General features: G+C 34.3%; 1 protein-coding gene across 1 annotated transcript; it reads left to right on the forward strand.

The window, feature by feature from the left end:
* The first annotated feature begins 354 nt into the window (after nt 1-354).
* LOC127841944 (E3 ubiquitin-protein ligase TRIM56-like) lies at nt 355-11,419 on the forward strand. Its single transcript, XM_052371096.1, has 2 exons — nt 355-1,111; nt 10,626-11,419. The coding sequence occupies exons 1-2, from the start codon at nt 413-415 to the stop codon at nt 11,127-11,129; spliced, it is 1,203 nt and encodes a 400-aa protein (XP_052227056.1). The 5' UTR covers nt 355-412; the 3' UTR covers nt 11,130-11,419.
* Nucleotides 11,420-18,119: the final 6,700 nt, after the last annotated feature.

The raw sequence follows: 18,119 nt of genomic DNA on the forward strand, positions 1-18,119 counted from the left end.
AATTAAATTATCCACTTCCTTTGTAAAAATCGGGCATATAATTTTAAATGCAAATGTTACTCATGAAAAAATACTGACATCATTTTTTAAGTTAGCCTGTTTTAATATGTCGTTAACTTGTTTTTATTTTTACGCAAACCAATCGAATCTGAAATTGAAATACGTTTATTTCAATTTAATTTCTATGCATTTCGTATAAAGAAATACACACGTAGGGTTTACAATCATTTGATTTTTTCCCCTAACAGTTTCTGATCCTTTCATCGCTTCGAACCATCGTAGGCCAATCTCTTAATTGCACGACGGTTACATTACGTTCATGTGAGAGCATGGAACGACAACTCTGCATGGACATTGTTTGGTAGGCGTGTAAAGTTAACAGTTTCTAGTTTCGATTTCAATATAAACAATAATGGCGACTAAAGAAGGAAATCTCAGCGAAAATGCGTTTACGTGCTCAATATGTTTGGAAGAATTTCGAAAGCCAAGATCATTGCCATGTGGACATTCTTTTTGTCACGAGTGCTTGTGCGAATACTTAAAGAAGTTTGAGGGAAAATCGGAGATGCCCTGTCCATTGTGCCGGAATGCCACACATACTGAAACGCCTATAACGCTAGATTCTATCGTACAGTGGGTAGAGAAATTCCCATTATTTGACGTGCTGCCAGGTAACAAGACGAGCAAAAGTGAGTTTTCTTTACCAACGAAACAGTCATGCCAAGCATGCGCAATTGAACAAAAGTCTGTGGAAGCAAATTTGTATTGTTTGGACTGTTGCGAACATTTATGTAATACCTGCGCAGAAACCCATACAAAGTTCAAACTGAACCGAAACCATAAAATATCTTTGTCAGAAAAAGCACCATCGTCCAAGGTGGTAGAGTTGTTATTGGAGATTGGTAGATGCCCGAATCATGAGAACGAAACAGCGGAATATATTTGTAAAGACCAAAACCAACCATGCTGCGGAAAGTGCGCGATAACATCGCATCGTAAATGCGAAGAAGTTCTTACAATATTTGACGTTGCTAAAGAAAATAACACGCTCGCTGATAGAATTGCAAATTACACTCAGAAACTTGAGGAAAAAATGATGTTGACATTGGACCTCAGTCACAGAGTAAAAGAAGAGCCTTCACGTATTGAATCTTGTTCTGAACGTATTGAAAAGCAATTGACTGAAATTAAAGTGCAGTTAGATGAAGCATTTGAACGCCTCAGAAACAAAGTAATCGGTGAGGTAATGTCAATCAAATCAAAGCTTCTGGATCAAGCAAAGGGAAATTTACAGGACGTGTGTGTGAAACTGGAAGATATCCGGAGAAAACAGGCCGAGCTTGAAGATGTTCTTTCTCACGGGAACGAAGTTCATAAATATTTGTACATGCTCAAGCAGACACCCGTTGATGACGTTAAATGGGGATGGAGTACTCCATACACAGGATACCATACAGTATACAAACCAGTAGAATATATTTCCTATCCATCAAGAGCTCAAAGGAGTTTTTTTCAAATGCAAGAACCTACAAGCATACGCATTCTTCAATACGTAGAACTGGGAATAACATTCAAAGAGAACACTCCGTTATCGAGTATTATTGAACAAATAGATAACCTTTTAATTGTGGAACAAGACAGCAGGGCGCATACGATTTAAATTTATAAATCAGCACGCACATTTACCGGTAGTCGCCTTTTCCTAATAAATACCGGTATGCTACAACCTCGCGCTCATACTACGTGTTTGTCCTGCAAAAGTCGCCATAACAATGACAGCTTAGTATTGTTTCATTTCGGCAAATTGAAAAAAAAAATCATTTTTAAAACCATTGAATTTATGTTGCCTATTTGCTTCTATTTAATGGCATATTAACCCAAATTATATACTTAAGTGACCAATAAATGTTAACAGCATAATAACTGATTGCGACCCTGTCGCATAAATAATTTGTATGAATGCGATAACCCGTATTTTGTGTTTTCCCACTACTTTCATGTATTATGTTTTATAGTATGTACATTACTAACCTCTGTTTTATCACTTACTTTTCACATGACCTTTTGATATGTATATTATAGTATGGTTAAGACTGACGATTTACTATGTACAAGTCGTAATGCATATCTGTTCTGTTCTATGTCTTTGGGATCAACAACATTATAGTACCATTGGTACCATATACATGCACATTCTTGAATGTATACTCTAATTAATTCGATGGTTACAAAAAGATAACATGATATGAATTAAATGATTAAATGAATTATGAATGATTTAACCGTTTCTGTGTCAATGCAGTTATACCTATTGAATTTCACGCAAATAGTCAGTTAGTGCGTTAAAAGGGTCATACCTACAAGTAATGTCGAATAAAACTTTTTTGTCATACATGAGAGAACATGTCATTTAAAACTATCAAGCAATATGCGATACTAAAATCGTGCATCTGGATCGGCGAGGCGAAGAGAAATCAACTAGTGCATGAAATGCATAACACAACATACGTTGGATGACATTTTATTATAGGTTTAAATATAATTCTGCAACAAATCTAACATATATAAAACCGTTTGCAATTAGGCACCATCATAAACTAATGAACTGTTACCTTTTCAAACAACATACCGCACAATCTACAATAAATTGTACGAGAAGATGTAATTTTGCAACGATATCAACGAACAATTTACTCCGACACTTATAGACATATCAATGTACACTCGTATGAAACAAATTACGTTTGGAAGTAAAGAACAAATAGCCCATACCATCATTCAAACGCCCTGCATTCTCGTGCTGTGTACTGGTAACACGAGAATCTTGCTTTAGGCAGATGATATTGTATGTATAACCGACTCTGCAGCAACAGACTTACAAAACATGTTAAACACTTAATTATTGGTGTAAATGTAATGGTATGAGTGTAAATTCTCTCAAATCAAATATTTTTTTTACTTCAGATATCAATCTGTTATTCAATCAGAAATGTGTTTAAGATTGGTGATGTACCATTGAGCTCTGTTACACAGTACAAGTACTTGGAACTAGTTTTAACCCAGCCTGTAGACTATTCAATAACTGATAATTTATCTAATGCTGATAAAGTTGGATTTATATGATCTATTGCAGACATAGCAATATTGTGTGCCAACAACTGCTATAATGTCTTAAATCAAAGAAACATAACTCTTAGTCAATGATAATTATTGACTCTCTTGTTAGTTGTGTATATAACTTGTAGAATTGTATCTTTTAACAGCTATGCCTAGTGTTTTAGTGTAAATGCTAAATTGTTTTACTGATGTACTTGTTTCAACTCTTGCCTAAAGTTAACTTGTTAATCAAACTGTGTTATGCTCTGATCAAACACTTTTCATTATTTTCACCCACTTTGAGAATGTAAGGCATTATCCTCATTATTCAAATGCAGTGTTTTAACAACCCATTTTAAGGCAGCTTTTAACTACACGATTAAAAAGAATACTTTAGATTTCACCTGTTTTACCTGTTTGATATGTATATAAAGTGAAACCTATGGATCACTATGCATTATTGAGATGAAGGAGTATGTCTTGTTATTTAAGTCTTTTGTAAATCTTTTAGATTGGCAATGTACTGTATTTTAATTTGTGATATGTATGTAATGTTATAGTGTGTACATTGATGAGAATATAATACAAAATATAAATATATATAAACAATATAACAGCTATATACTTTATCGCATAGACTTCGTAATCCGATGCTTGAGTGTGTTTTATGCAGTCAAATGATAGTTACATTAACAGGTTGCAGGATCACGTGACTTTGTTGGGTTCCCAATTAATGAATGTAAACACTCCGGTAAGTGGTGCTTTTTTTTCAAATAACTTTTAAAAACAATTTTTGTCTAAAGAATTTCAACTAGTGCATAACAAACACATTTAATGCTGCTTATGAAAATTTGGTATCTACTGCATTCATTGTACACGGTTATGCTTCACGCAACGTGCCATTTTGTCATCGATTTCAGAAGTATTCTGGGATTTATTCTTATAACCTAAGATAACTGCACAAACTGCAAGAAAACTGTCTTTAATTAACTATAGATTTTTGCGAATGTTTATCAATAACTTGAGATATGTGCAAATATAAAGTTCTTAACAGTGTGTTTACATTTTGTCCAGCCAGTGCGTAACCCCGTTGATTCTTCATCCTGATTTAAGTGTGATAAGATCCTGACTCTTATTTTACTATTTAAATTAGTCTTGAAACTTCGGACTCTCTTATAGCCTCAAAGATTTACCTTTGTATGCTCTCCATATATATATGAGGTTTGAAGTCACTGGGGTCAAGGTCATCGAGGTTAATAATAGATTTTTTTCCGTCACACTTTTGTTACAGTTTCTCATAGCGCCTTCACTATTTTACCGATCTCTTACATATTTGGCATGTAGGTACCTGGCATGGACTTCTACCTTTTGATGAGGTGTGATGTCACTGGGGTCAAGGTCACCGAGGCTAATAACAGATTTTTTTAGGTGGGTACACAATTAACACATTGACAAAGCGCATCATCGGGGAGCATCCATCAGTTTCACTGATATTATTGTTTATTTAATATGTATGGAATGGTAAGTTTAAAAGGTTACAACTGTGGGGTGACTGTTACAATAACAGATTGTATAGTAGGTCCTAATCCATGAATGATCATTTTGAATTATTATACATGTATTATTATACATGCTAACCTCAGAAAGTTGATGTAGGCTGTCAACTGGTCCTACTTTTTCCTACTTTTTCCTACATTTCCTACTTCTTTGAATTTTCAATATTTTATCCTACTTTTTCTTCAAAAACTCCTATTATTCCTACTTTTTCTTTTTGTAACATAATTTGTATGTGACTGATATTTCTGATCATTATTGTTTAGTGTATAGTATAATTGAAGCTTGATTGGTACCATTTCTACACTATGCACGTATAATACTGAGCTTGATAGGACATGTAGCTGAGAATGTGTGCCATCAGTCCTCACCACATCATTCTGTTGAAAGGCATGTTTTTGCTTAGTGTCTTGGTATGTTAATTTTATGCTTGTAAAGTTGTAAAGAATGTCAAAGAAAAGCAATGCTAAGTTTTTAAGTACTGCAGAATCTAGACATACTATCATGCAAGTTTTTAGTAGTTTAATAGTATTTTTTCCCAATGATGTTTTTACTGAGGGAGCATAATTTGTGTGGTTGTTCAGGGAATGAATTTAAAAATATGCAACAAAAAAGTGTTTTGGTCTTTACCTAAAATATTGAACTAGTATTTTATTTGTACATGACTTTCTTTGGTATACAATTATATATTAGTTCCAATATTACTATATGAAAGAAATATTCATTTCAATTTGCTTTCAAATTACATTTATTTTTGGACAACCACCACAAGTCACTAATTTAAAACTTGAAAGTCTTTTATCTGCCTCTAATCAAATAATAAAGAATAGTTAGACTCTGGTGGTTGTTTTTTTTTTAAACTTTTTTTCTTTAATAGTTAACATTAAAGAAATGATGTTGCAGTGAAAACCATCATGCTCTTTGATGATATTTGCAATTTATTTATAATTTTGGTTTCGATGATTTGTATTATATGTCTATATAGATTATAGTGCCAAGTGCCAAGCATATACATGTATATGACTGGCCATATGCATTTTGGTCCAAATGATGTTCAGTTCACTGTTTAGAAAATTTTGAATTTTAGTAAATTAACGTAGATCGATTAAAAAAAGTCATATTTTTCTACACTCATGAAAATATCAAAATACCAAATTTGTATCCAAGTATGCATACTCAAGTTTAAATAATCAATATTATGACCCCATACTATATGCTAATACATGTAGCTATGCTTTTTAATCAATGTAAATTTTCTCAGTAGGTTTGTCTAGAGACCATAATATTGTCTCTGAACATTTTTCATGTTATTTTGTATGTCTTTATTCTGCAGTGCATTTTAACATTGTGCAATGCTTAGATTTTCGATATGCCAATGGATTATTTAACATTTTTGTAATGCGTATTGCTTTCCTTTATGATATGCCAATTCGTGATTACATATCAACAGCCTTGTATGTGTTGAGTACTATATATAATAACCAGCCTGGTGTATTTTCTCTGTTTCCCCAAAAAATGCTACTTTCCTAATACTATGTATGTAACCTAACAACTCAATATTAAACATAACAACAATATTCTTAGTACAATTGATATGTATCAAGCCTGGTTTGAACAATTAAGATTTTGATGGCTTTCAGGTTCAATTAATGTTCAAATAATACAAACAATAAGAACATAGTGTACATCACTGGCAAACTATACAATACATGTCCATAGTAAGGGCCGAAATTAATACATGTCAAACAAGATGGTATGTGTGTTCCCATCGTATACAAAATGTGTTACCAATACTATGCCTATGGGCAATGTCGATCTTATTTCGTTATATATATATATATTTATATATGCAACATGTACAAGATTTAAATAAACTATATTTATATACATGAAATATGTATACTTCTTGAATAATATACACTCTATTTAACAAAGCATAAACAATTAATAACAAGATGTGTTTGTGAAACACTTTGTCCCCCTATATATGGACCTTTTACCTTGAATGATTACCTTGACCTTTTACACTCAAAATGTGCAGCTCTACGCGATACACTTGCATGCCAAATATCAAGTTGCTATTTTCAAAATTGCAAAAGTTTTGGCCAATGTTAAAGTTTGACGCAAACAAACCTACAAACCAACAGAAAGAGCAAAAAACAGTAAAGACTGGGGAACATAAAAAGGTAGATTATACCTTGCCACGACCTTGCATGATTAAACCAGTGGGCATCAATCGTTGTGCGAACGTTGCTGCAACGTAATATTTAGGTCGCAACGTCGGCAACCATTACCGAACGTTGCCACAACGTTGCATACAAAACATTACCCGGACGTCCGGTAAATGATTTGTATGCAACGTTGTGGCAACGTAATATTTAGGTCGCAACGACGGCAACCATTACCGAACGTTGCCACAACGTTGCATACAAAACATTACCCGGACGTTTCATCAAACGTTGCAGTTTGGTTGTCACAATGGTGTATATGAAAGCTTACCCGATGTTTTTTCCAACGTTTCTGCAACGTTGTATTTAGGTTGCATTCAAACGTTGCAGTTTGGTTGTCACAATGGTGTATATGAAAGTTTTCCCGACGTTTTTTTCCAACGTTGCTGCAACGTTGTATTTAGGTTGCATTCAAACGTTGCAGTTTGGTTGTACCAATGGTCTATATGAAAGTTTTCCCGACGTTTTTTCCCAAAGTTGATGCGACGTTTTTTCCCAACGTTGCTGCAACGTTGAATTTAGGTCGCATTAAAACGCAGTATTTTTAAATTCTATTTTTTTAATAATATAAAATTATTAATTTTTTTACTGTCAACCGTTTTTTCGATTAGTATCGGCAGTTATTTAAGAGTATACGGTTTGTCCTGGTAATCCCCAATTGGTTCCATGGCTGTATATACAGGAAATGTAGCAAGGATGTCAACACCTGGTCCGGGTGGCTGCTTCTCAAGTGATAAATACTTACAAGATGTTGATTGTTTTCTTGAATGTTTTCCACGTGTGCAATATAACGTTGCTGAACAAATGGGAAACAAAATAGTTGGATAAATGATAATGGTATTGCTCGCGCAGTAACTTCGTCATTTTCTTTATTAGTCTCTCTAGGTCATATTAATTTACGTTCGCAGATATTTACATTTATCTCTTTTATTTTTAGTCCATGAAACTAATAAAACACTCCAAAGAGAACACTTGAGTTAGTTAATAAACGTAGTCCACCCCAACACAATCGTTTGTTAAATATAAATATTTGAAAATTAATAAAGGTGTCCGACAATTTAGAGACGCTCTTAAATATTGCTTGTCGATCGGATACGGTAATGTAAAGTGTTTAGCATCAATTGTCTCAAATAGTAATAGAACGTGCTTGTAAAATACTACGCCAAATGATATAAACTATGTTTTGATGTGTTTCACTTCAAGCTATTGGATGAAACCATTTTATTTTACCGTTATACATCATTATTTACCCAATAACGCCGATGTAAAGGTCGAATGTCGTAAGGCAGTCGTCTACCAGTTTTTATGATCTTAATCCGATCGCAAAAACACATAATCGAATTGTCACCAGATACGCACAATGGGGAAGATTGTGGTCCAATAGCATTGAAAATAAACATTCCGGAAATTTAGAGTCACAAAAATTCTTATTTTGGCTAAAGAATGGGGTGTCCGAAAATTTAGAGTGTCCGAAAACTTAGAGTTATTACGGTACTTGTATTTACATCGTTACATACATATTTATAAACTGCAATTTGTGGGACTATGCACAGTCTACTCAAACGAAAGGTTTGAACTTTTTAACTAGATTTTCATCAAAGTTGGGCAACCCTTGTAAGCTAGGCAGCGTGGTTTTACTATTGATGTTCTGTAAATATAAACGGATTGGTGTAAACAGAACACATATGTCAAAAAGAAGACGTGTTTTGTGAAAATTAAGTCATTCTAACTGTTATTTGATTAACAATTTTCAACAAATCTTTGACTCCATAAATTAATTTAGACAAGCTACTTAGGTCACATAACCAAAATCGCCTTTAACATTAGATTTTAATTTATCTGAAGTCTTAACAGTTTCCGTTGTTTCATGCGATATTCATAAATCTTTATGAGTATAATTTTAATAATAAAATAAACGTTATAGCTCGAGAAACTTCCGAAACCACTTTTGTCACCACATAAAATGTTGAGTTAAATTACCTGTGACTTTATCTTAGAAAAATGGGGTACATTATAAAAGTTCGCGCATGTAAAATACTTACAACGTTCGTTTGATGTTAGTCTGTTATGATAAGCCGTTCACGTTTTTGTTTTTTCTACTATGTGTAATAGACAAGACAAGACAAATATTTATTCAGACTTGCACAGTGAACATCGCCTAAACACTAGATATTTCACACATAGTTTTGTCACAGAAATAAACATAGTAATAAAATAACATTTGCCGCAACCTATACAGTTACGAAAAGCCTAGGAAAATACTTGTTATATACTGTATGAAGGATTACTATGTGAAGTTAAGTAACACCATAGAAATATTATTTCTTAAATCAGAGTATCTTTTACAAATTTGGCTAACTGAATAAGTTCAAATGTATTCGTTGTATTTAGAAATCGGTTGAATATATAAACAGAAGGCCTAATGTTATAACCTTTCTTAAGACATTTACAAACAAAAGTAAACTCATCTTCGACATCTATTAGTTATAAAAAAAGGAAATAACGCTCGTTTCGTAGAAGATTTTATCCAGCATATCTTCCAGTTTGAATTCTTAGTGGCAGACTCGAAATTCGAAGCTTTGTGACATAGTGTCTAAGTGATTACGGTAATAAATCTAAATAATTTTCGTCAATGAAGGCAGACTTTAACACGCGGTTCATATCTAAAATAGAGCTTTTCACAACGTATCGAAACCACTGTTGTTTATAGGCATCAATTACAGCAGTTTTAAAATGTGGTATAAATATTTTAACATCGACGGATCTTTGGTTATAAAACACGTATTACAAACCGTAGGTGTCTAACAATTTTTTTTTTAGATAAGATACGCAACAAGAACGTGTGATATTATTAACAAATTATAATAGGTAAATCGAAAAAAGTTTTATTTCAATTCAACAATATGTTTCGTGTCAAGAAATAAACATAAAGGATTTACATTAATTTAATAATCGTTTCTTTCACGGTCTTTGATCCTATTATCGATTTGATTTGAGTAGGCGCGTGAACAATACACAGGTTATAGTTTCGATTTCAATCTAAACAATAATGGCGACTAAAGAAGGAAATCTCAGCGAAAATGCGTTTACGTGCTCAATATGTTTGGAAGAATTTCGAAAGTCAAGATCATTGCCATGTGGACATTCTTTTTGTCACGAGTACTTGTGCGAATACTTGAACAAGTTTGAGGGAAAATCGGAGATGCCTTGTCCATTGTGCCGGAATGCCACACATACTGAAACGCCTATAACGCTAGACTCTATCGAACAGTGGGTAGAGAAATTCCCATTATTTGACGTGCTGCCAGGTAACAAGACGAGCAAAAGTGAGTTTTCTTTACCAACGAAACAGTCATGCCAAGCATGCGCAATTGAACAAAAGTCTGTGGAAGCAAATTTGTATTGTTTGGACTGTTGCGAACATTTATGTAATACCTGCGCAGAAACCCATACAAAGTTCAAACTGAACCGAAACCATAAAATATCTATGCCAAAAAAAGCACAATCGTCCAAGGTGGTAGAGTTGTTATTGGAGATTGGTAGATGCCCGAATCATGAGAACGAAACAGCGGAATATATTTGTAAAGACCAAACCAACCATGCTGCGGAAAGTGCGCGATAACATCGCATCGTAAATGCGAAGAAGTTCTTACAATAATTGACGTTGCTAAAGAAAATAACACGCTCGCTGATAGAATTGCCAATTACACTCAGAAACTTGAGGAAAAAATGATGTTGACATTGGACCTAAGTCGCAGAGTAAAAGAAGAGCCTTCACGTATTGAATCTTGTTCTGAACGTATTGAAAAGCAATTGACTGAAATTAAAGTGCAGTTAGATGAAGCATTTGAACGCCTCAGAAACAAAGTTATCGGTGAGGTAATGTCAATCAAATCAAAGCTTCTGGATCAAGCAAAGGGAAATTTACAGGACGTTTGTGTGAAACTGGAAGATATACGAAGCAAACAGGCCGAGCTTGAAGATGTTCTATCTCACGGGAACGAAGTGCATAAATATTTGTACATGCTCAAGCAGCCTACCGTTGGTGACGTTAAATTGGGATGGAGTACTCCATACACAAAAAGAGTGTACAGAGGACTACAACCTAACAGACCTCGTAAAGGGATATATAATCTGTATTACGTAGAATTTGGAATAACATGTAATGAGAACACTCCGTTATCAGGTATTATCGAACAATTAGATAAACTTCTTTCTGTCAAACAAGACAGAAAGACACTTAAGATTTAAATTGATAAACATACACGCACTTTTTGGTCACCTGGTCTTTGCAAATAGGCTACAACCTCTCGCTCATAATACGTGTTATGTAAAGGCGTCAAAATGATGACAATTTTATAGTGTTTTCATTTTGTCAGATTGAAATAAAATTAAACAGCGCCATTTTAGTCCATTTAGTATACGTCTTTGGAATGAACAGCTTTATAGAACATACAAATGCATATTCTTGAATGTATACTCTAATTAATACTATGGTTACAATAGGATATGTACACATGATATGACTTATTTGATTGGCAGTTTCCACGCGAATGCACTTAAACCTTTCAAATTTCACGCAACAAATATCAGTTTTTGCGTTAAAAGGGTCAAACCTACAAGTAGTGTCGAACCAAACTGTATTATCATACATGACCCAATTCATTTAAACCTTTCATGTAATATGATAGACAAAAAGAAGTACATTTTGATCGGAAAGGCGAAGAGAAAGCTTCTAGCATATAAAATGCAAATTACAATTTACGTCGGCTACCATTTAATTATAGATCTAAATACCACACTGCAATACATGTACCGTATATAAAACCGTTTGCAATATTGCGTAATGAATTGCCGTTATTGGTAACATCCCAAGCATAAAATCGCACAATTTACGATAAAGTACGATGCACGCGAGTAGTTAATTTTGCAACGAAGTCCACAAACTTTTTACTTCGATACAAATGCAGATAACTGCATACTCGTATGAAACGAATTACATTAAATGATTTAGAAAATCAAGAACAAATCCTGTAAACCATCATTAAAACATGCATATTAATATGCTTTACTACACAATTCTAAATAAATGAGGGCATAATGGTGGCATTTGTATATGAATCATTTTTTGCATTGCTGTTTTAAAATGATAGTGAAGACAGTGTGTTGAACAGTGAGAATATGCGTTTTTGTTTATGGCAATTTAACTTCCTGTTTATTCCTCACTCTGAAAAGTATAAATCTCTTTTGCAATTAAATGTGTATTTACCGGTATGTTTTTAATTTGTAAATTATTTAATTTAAATATTTAAAATGTACCCGTTAATTTGTTATCACTATAATTATGGTAATTATAAATATTATTGTAATGATCACGTAATTATTGTCATTCTTGTTATTGTTATTATCCCCACGCTTTTTGAAAAAAAGGTGGGGATATTGTGGTTATCTCCGCCGTCCGTCCGTCTGTCTGTCTGTCTGTCTGTCTGTCCGTCCGTCCTGGCCACTATCTCCTCCTACACTAAAAGCACTAGAACCTTGAAACTTACACACATGGTAGCTATGAGCATATGTGCGACCCTGCACTATTTGGAATTTTGATCTGACCCCTGGGTCAAAAGTTATAGCGGTTGGGGTGGGGCCGCGTCAGAAATTATCACTCATTTTTTTAGGTTATTTTACATTTACTTCTTTATTTCTACACCGATTCACTTCAAATTGATACTGGACCTCTCTTATGACAATACGGTCAATCTCAACCATGCATGGCCCCATTCCCAACCCTGGGGCGCCCCGCCAACATAGGCCACACCCACCAAAAATTTCCATTTACTATAATTTTTTTCATTTCTACACGGATTCACTTCAAATTGATACTGAACTTTTGTTATGACATTAGGGTCAATCTCAACTATGCATGGCCCCAATCCCAACCCTGGGGCGCCCGCCCACAAAGGCCACACCCACCAAAAAATTCCATTTACTATAATTTTTTCATTTCTACACGGATTCACTTCAAATTGATACTGAACTTCTCTTATGACATTAGGGTCAATCTCAACTATGCATGGCCCCATAACCAACCCTGGGGCCCCGCCCACATAGACCACACCCACCCAAAATTGCCTTTACTATAATTTCTTCATTTCTACACCGATTCACTTCAAATTGATATTGAACTTCTCTTATGACAATACAGTCAATCTCAACTATGCATGGCCCCATTACCAACCCTGGGGCGCCCCGCCCACATAGACCACACCCACCCAAAATTGCCTTTTACTATAATTTCTTAATTTCTACACCGATTCACTTCAAATTGATACTGAACCTCTCTTATGACAATACGGTCAATCTCAACTATGCATGGCCCCATTACCAACCCTGGGGCACACCTAGGTCAAACATTCGGCGTGGGGATACGCGTCGGCCTCTGCCGCGCCATTTCTAGTTTGTGTTGCTGTTATTAAAACTATTGCTATTATGAACCACACTTTATTATATGTTGTGTTTTTTTCAATGTGAATATATTTTAATACGTTTGAAGAATAAATAAAAATAAAGTATGTTTTTAATGACAATTATATGTCGTATATGTCACCTTTGTGAAATAAGGTTTACAATCAAACACACGCAACAGATGAATAAAACATTATATTAAGTATACCACCTCGTTTGTCTACTCTTTCTTAATTTACGCATGATAAAGGCACTATTTCTTTGTTTCTTCAATGTATGTGATACATACTTGAGAAAACGTACACGATTGGTCCCGTTTAAGGAACCTTCCATTGCCATTGTAAAGGTAATCCCTTCCGGATCTTATTAAAGCCTAAACATATAAAATGGCATGTGCATTAAACGGATGCAAACAAACGTGTCGTTGATGTGCAGAATCTATTCACGTTTTTTAAAACACGTAATCAGGCCTTTCCCCATGAGTTTTTTCCTACACGTGGTCTGAGACCCATAGTTCGAAAGGGGTTCGATTTTGTTGTTAACTGTATGTGTCCTCTCTTACAACCCGTTTTGCAATAAACCCGTTTTGCACTAAATTTATTGCAAAACGGGTTGGAGTGTCTTATTGCAATTTGATTTTTTTATAACTACCCGTTTTGCAATAAATCCGTTTTGCAATAAAATCATCGCTCATTTATTGGCAATAATTTTATTGCAAAACGGGTTGGAGTGTCTTATTGCATTGTGAAAATTTTACAACAACCCGTTTTGCAATAAAATCATCACTCTTATATTAATTAATTCAAACGGATTGTAATAGTTAAAAGGGAGTTTCAAATGATGTATTCAAATAATATTATTTTTTTTTAAGTGAATTTTGACTTATAATTAAAATGCATGGAAGGTGGTGAATATCAATATTTAATACGATAAAACAACACAGAATGTGTTTCAAAAGTGATTTCAAACAATTGAGTACTAAAGTTAAAATGATGCAAAAATTATTGCAAACGAATTTATTGCAGCCGGGTTGTTATGCAAATATCAAATTGCAATAAGAAACCGCAATCCGTTTTGCAATACAATTATTGCATTTCTGGGTTTTGTTTCCTTCTGTACGAACTTGGTTGAAATCACTTTCTATACACATTATGTAATGTTTTATCATATTTAGCATGAAATCGATCACTTTCGATGTCGTTTTTTGTCTACAATTATACCTATGTCTTATTTTGAAAAAGAAAATCCATCTATACGAAAGTTTTTTTAGACTTTATTTTTCACAGTTTCCAATCAATGTGAATAAATTTGTACATGTGTGATGCGTATATTGCAAAACGGGTTTATTCCAAAACGGGTTATTATAAAAATTACAAATTGCAATAAGACACTCTAACAAGTTTTGCAATACAATTATTGCAAAACGGGTTTATTGCAAAACGAGTTGTTATAAAAATTTAAAATTGCAATATGACAATCCAACCCGTTTTGCAATAAATTTATTCCAAAAAGGGTTTATTGCAAAACGGATTGTAACAAAGCATACGTAAATCAAATACCAGAGATTTTTTAGAAACAAGCGCAAATAAATTATAACTTGGCCAATCTTAATACGTATGTTACCTTTATTTATATATTGTTACGCTTATTGAGCGAGAGTGTTCGGAGATTCTTTTGGTTAAGAACGCTGGAGACTATGTACGAGAGAAGGTTTCTTCGAACCTGTGACCGAAGGCAGCGGCATGGATGGTTTCCGCAGGGCCGTCGCGAACAATTATCTAAGCGAGCCACCTGAAATTTTAATCCAACACTTAAGGGATAATGAAAATCACCGACTTTCCATGAACAAAAATGAAATTCGAGTAGAAGAGAGATTCGGTACATAATACTATCCCTATCAGGTGTAAAGATCAAAGGGTGGACATTTGTGTGCGTATGGAAAGACCTTGTCCATATATACATGCATACCAAATATGAAGGTTACATCTGAAGCGACATAGAAGTTTTGAGCATTTTTCGAAACCTAAACGCAAAGTGTGACGGAAAGACAGACTGACAGACGGACGGACATGCGATCACTGTATGCCCACCTTCGGTGGCATAAAAACGAAACGGAAACGCGTTTTACTTTTCGGTTGAAGCTGGGATAGATCCACATGTGGTTCGGAAGCGCTGGCGTTAGATATCGATATGCCTAATCCGGGGTCCTTTACCGCCGACGGCCCACAACTGTCAGCGATTACCAATACTCGAACGATACGCATTCTCGGACGTTTTTTTAGAAAATCAATATTATTCCAACGCGAATATTTGAAACGCAAATATGCTGATGTTTGAAGTGAGACAAATATTTACATGTTTTATTGGCAAACATTAAACATCCTATCATCAATTGAAAATACATTTTCACACGAAGTTGACGTTTCGAAAGTTTCGTGTCTGCCGGTAACATTTCGTGTTTCATTTAGTGAAATCATTTCTTGATCACACACGTATCAGCAATTTAAAGATTCAAATACTTACATTTTATGGTGCTTGCTCATTTTTTTCTTACTCGCCCTCGTATTTTAATAGTCACAACATCCCTACATTATTTTGCAATTATTTGGTTTACCAGAAGTAAAATACAATATTAACATCGATTACTCAATGTAACTTCGTGATGATGTTAATTAAGATCAAATTATTAAAATATTTGTCGGTTTTTGTTATCAGCCTTCCTATAAAATGTATTCAATCACAAAGCAAAAGAAACGTTCGCTTAGTTTACATAAAGATATTTTAAACAATGTAATATATTTGACTGAACTCTTTTGTTTATTATCAACGCCTGTTATATGAATTGACTAGTATTTTGTTTAGAACGATTTGACAAAAACACATTCATGTATGTATGAACATGTCTAATCATGACAGTTTTGTATGCAGTGAACGAGTTTCTTTTTATGATGAGTATATACATGTATACCCTGAAATGTATGATCTCCGGCATTTTGATTAGCGCAATTGTTGTTTCACCCGTCTCTGACATCGGCGAATCAGGTTCAATCCCTGCTCCCTACGCATGTGAGCTTAATTGTGCCTTGTTCTGAGAAAACTGGGCCTAATGCATGTGCGAACAGTGTCGTCCAAGATTAGCCTGTGCAGTCCGCACAGGCTAATCAGGGACGATACTTTCCGCTTTTATGTTAATTTTAGTTTCAAGGAAGTCCCTCCTTACCGAAAATCAAGTTTATGCGGAAAGTGTCGTCCCTGATAAGCCTATGCGGACTGCACAGGCTAATCTTGGACGACACTGTACGCACATGCATTAGGCCCAGTTTTCTCAGAACAAGGCACAATTGATAGTCACCATACCATACAGGTGGGGTTTCCTTCGGGTACATCGGCTATCCCCCACAGCACAGGGCTACACAAAAATGAATATTGCTTACTAACATGAAAATATCTTGAAATGGCAGCTTTAATTCAAACTTTATTTTAATTCACAATATTCGTGAGTCTAGTAAGTGACATTGGAAGAGTGGTTAGGAAACACTCCGGGTCCTCACATAATGCAGCGAAGGACCTCATTAACCTCGAAGTAAACACAATGCAATATCCTTAATGTTTGGTGGCTGAAACACCTTCCGTTTAGGGTTATAAAATCGTCAAGATGGCGTGCGCAGTTAAGCAACCTTCTTTTAGGTAACACAGATGACGACAATAAGTTTGTGTATGCTTCATAAAGCGTCATTCAGTCAGCCTTTTACTTGCCTATACACGCATTTCGAGAGTTACTTTGTACATTTATATTCACCAGTTATTATAATTATTACAGTACTTTAACCAGTATTTTAAGGTATTATTCTATTTCTTTTCTAGCCTTAAATAGTAACATTATACGTGCATTCCTTTTTCCACAACTCTTCAAAAAACTTTCGTCTGCTACACATGTAATCCACACTGGTTCTTTTCATTTTAATTTATGAGCTGGTTATTGGTTTGTTTGTTAACAAATATTGTGTTCTTTATTGTATGATTATGTAAAAATAAAATAGTGTATGCTTATTGTAATACAATTTGACCTTAAAGCGTACATCACACATTAATAAATATTTACGTGTATATTTGGTACTGAATTCATTGCCTTGTGGTAATGCAAACGACTGCTGGTATTCTAGTCAAAAGAGGTTCTAATATCTCTTCTTTTAGGCTAAAGTAAAATTTATATTGACAGTTTTGACAGTTTGACCAAAGAGCCTAACATATTGTCCAAAGCGAGGTCGGGTTTATGACCGCTATATCCGGAGTTGAAGTAGTTGTCGAGAAGTCAAGAGTCATTGCCTTGTGATATACTGATAGTAGAGATCTGTTGTCCAAACATTTAGTCAAATATAAAACAAAGTGTTTCGAATGGCATGGATTAAAATTACCAGGGTATCACTAGCTCCCAAATATTTCTGAGGAAACGCCTGTTTCATCTGTGTAAGAAGTATTGAAAGAACACAATTTTAATATATAACCTATTATGGAATTTATCGAACAAAAGCCCGAATTGAAATCGCTTATAAAGCAATTTTTCTGAATCTTAATTAATCGGAATTCTACATTAAAAAAATAGCGTGACTTTAATTCTTAACAACCATCTTCGAATATAGGAAGTGATAAGTGCATTTCTTACAAAAATAAAACGGATTGCACTAAGTAATATGCCATAAAAGCTCATAAAAAAATCCAATTTCAAATAATTTAAAAGGATATAAAAAATTCGGTTTTTAATTTCTTTTGTTTAAACGAAAC

This window comes from Dreissena polymorpha, chromosome 8 (assembly GCF_020536995.1).
Source record: "Dreissena polymorpha isolate Duluth1 chromosome 8, UMN_Dpol_1.0, whole genome shotgun sequence".
In the NCBI taxonomy this organism is placed as follows: Eukaryota; Metazoa; Mollusca; class Bivalvia; order Myida; family Dreissenidae; genus Dreissena; species Dreissena polymorpha.

What these genes read in the sequence shown, in the direction of transcription:
- LOC127841944 (XM_052371096.1), top strand. Translation starts at nt 413, where the DNA reads ATGGCGACTAAAGAAGGAAATCTCAGCGAAAATGCGTTTACGTGCTCA. An exon ending in AAATGATGTTGACATTGGAC is followed by an intron (nt 1,112 to 10,625) that starts CTCAGTCACAGA and finishes TTGACATTGGAC; the next exon opens with CTAAGTCGCAGAGTAAAAGA.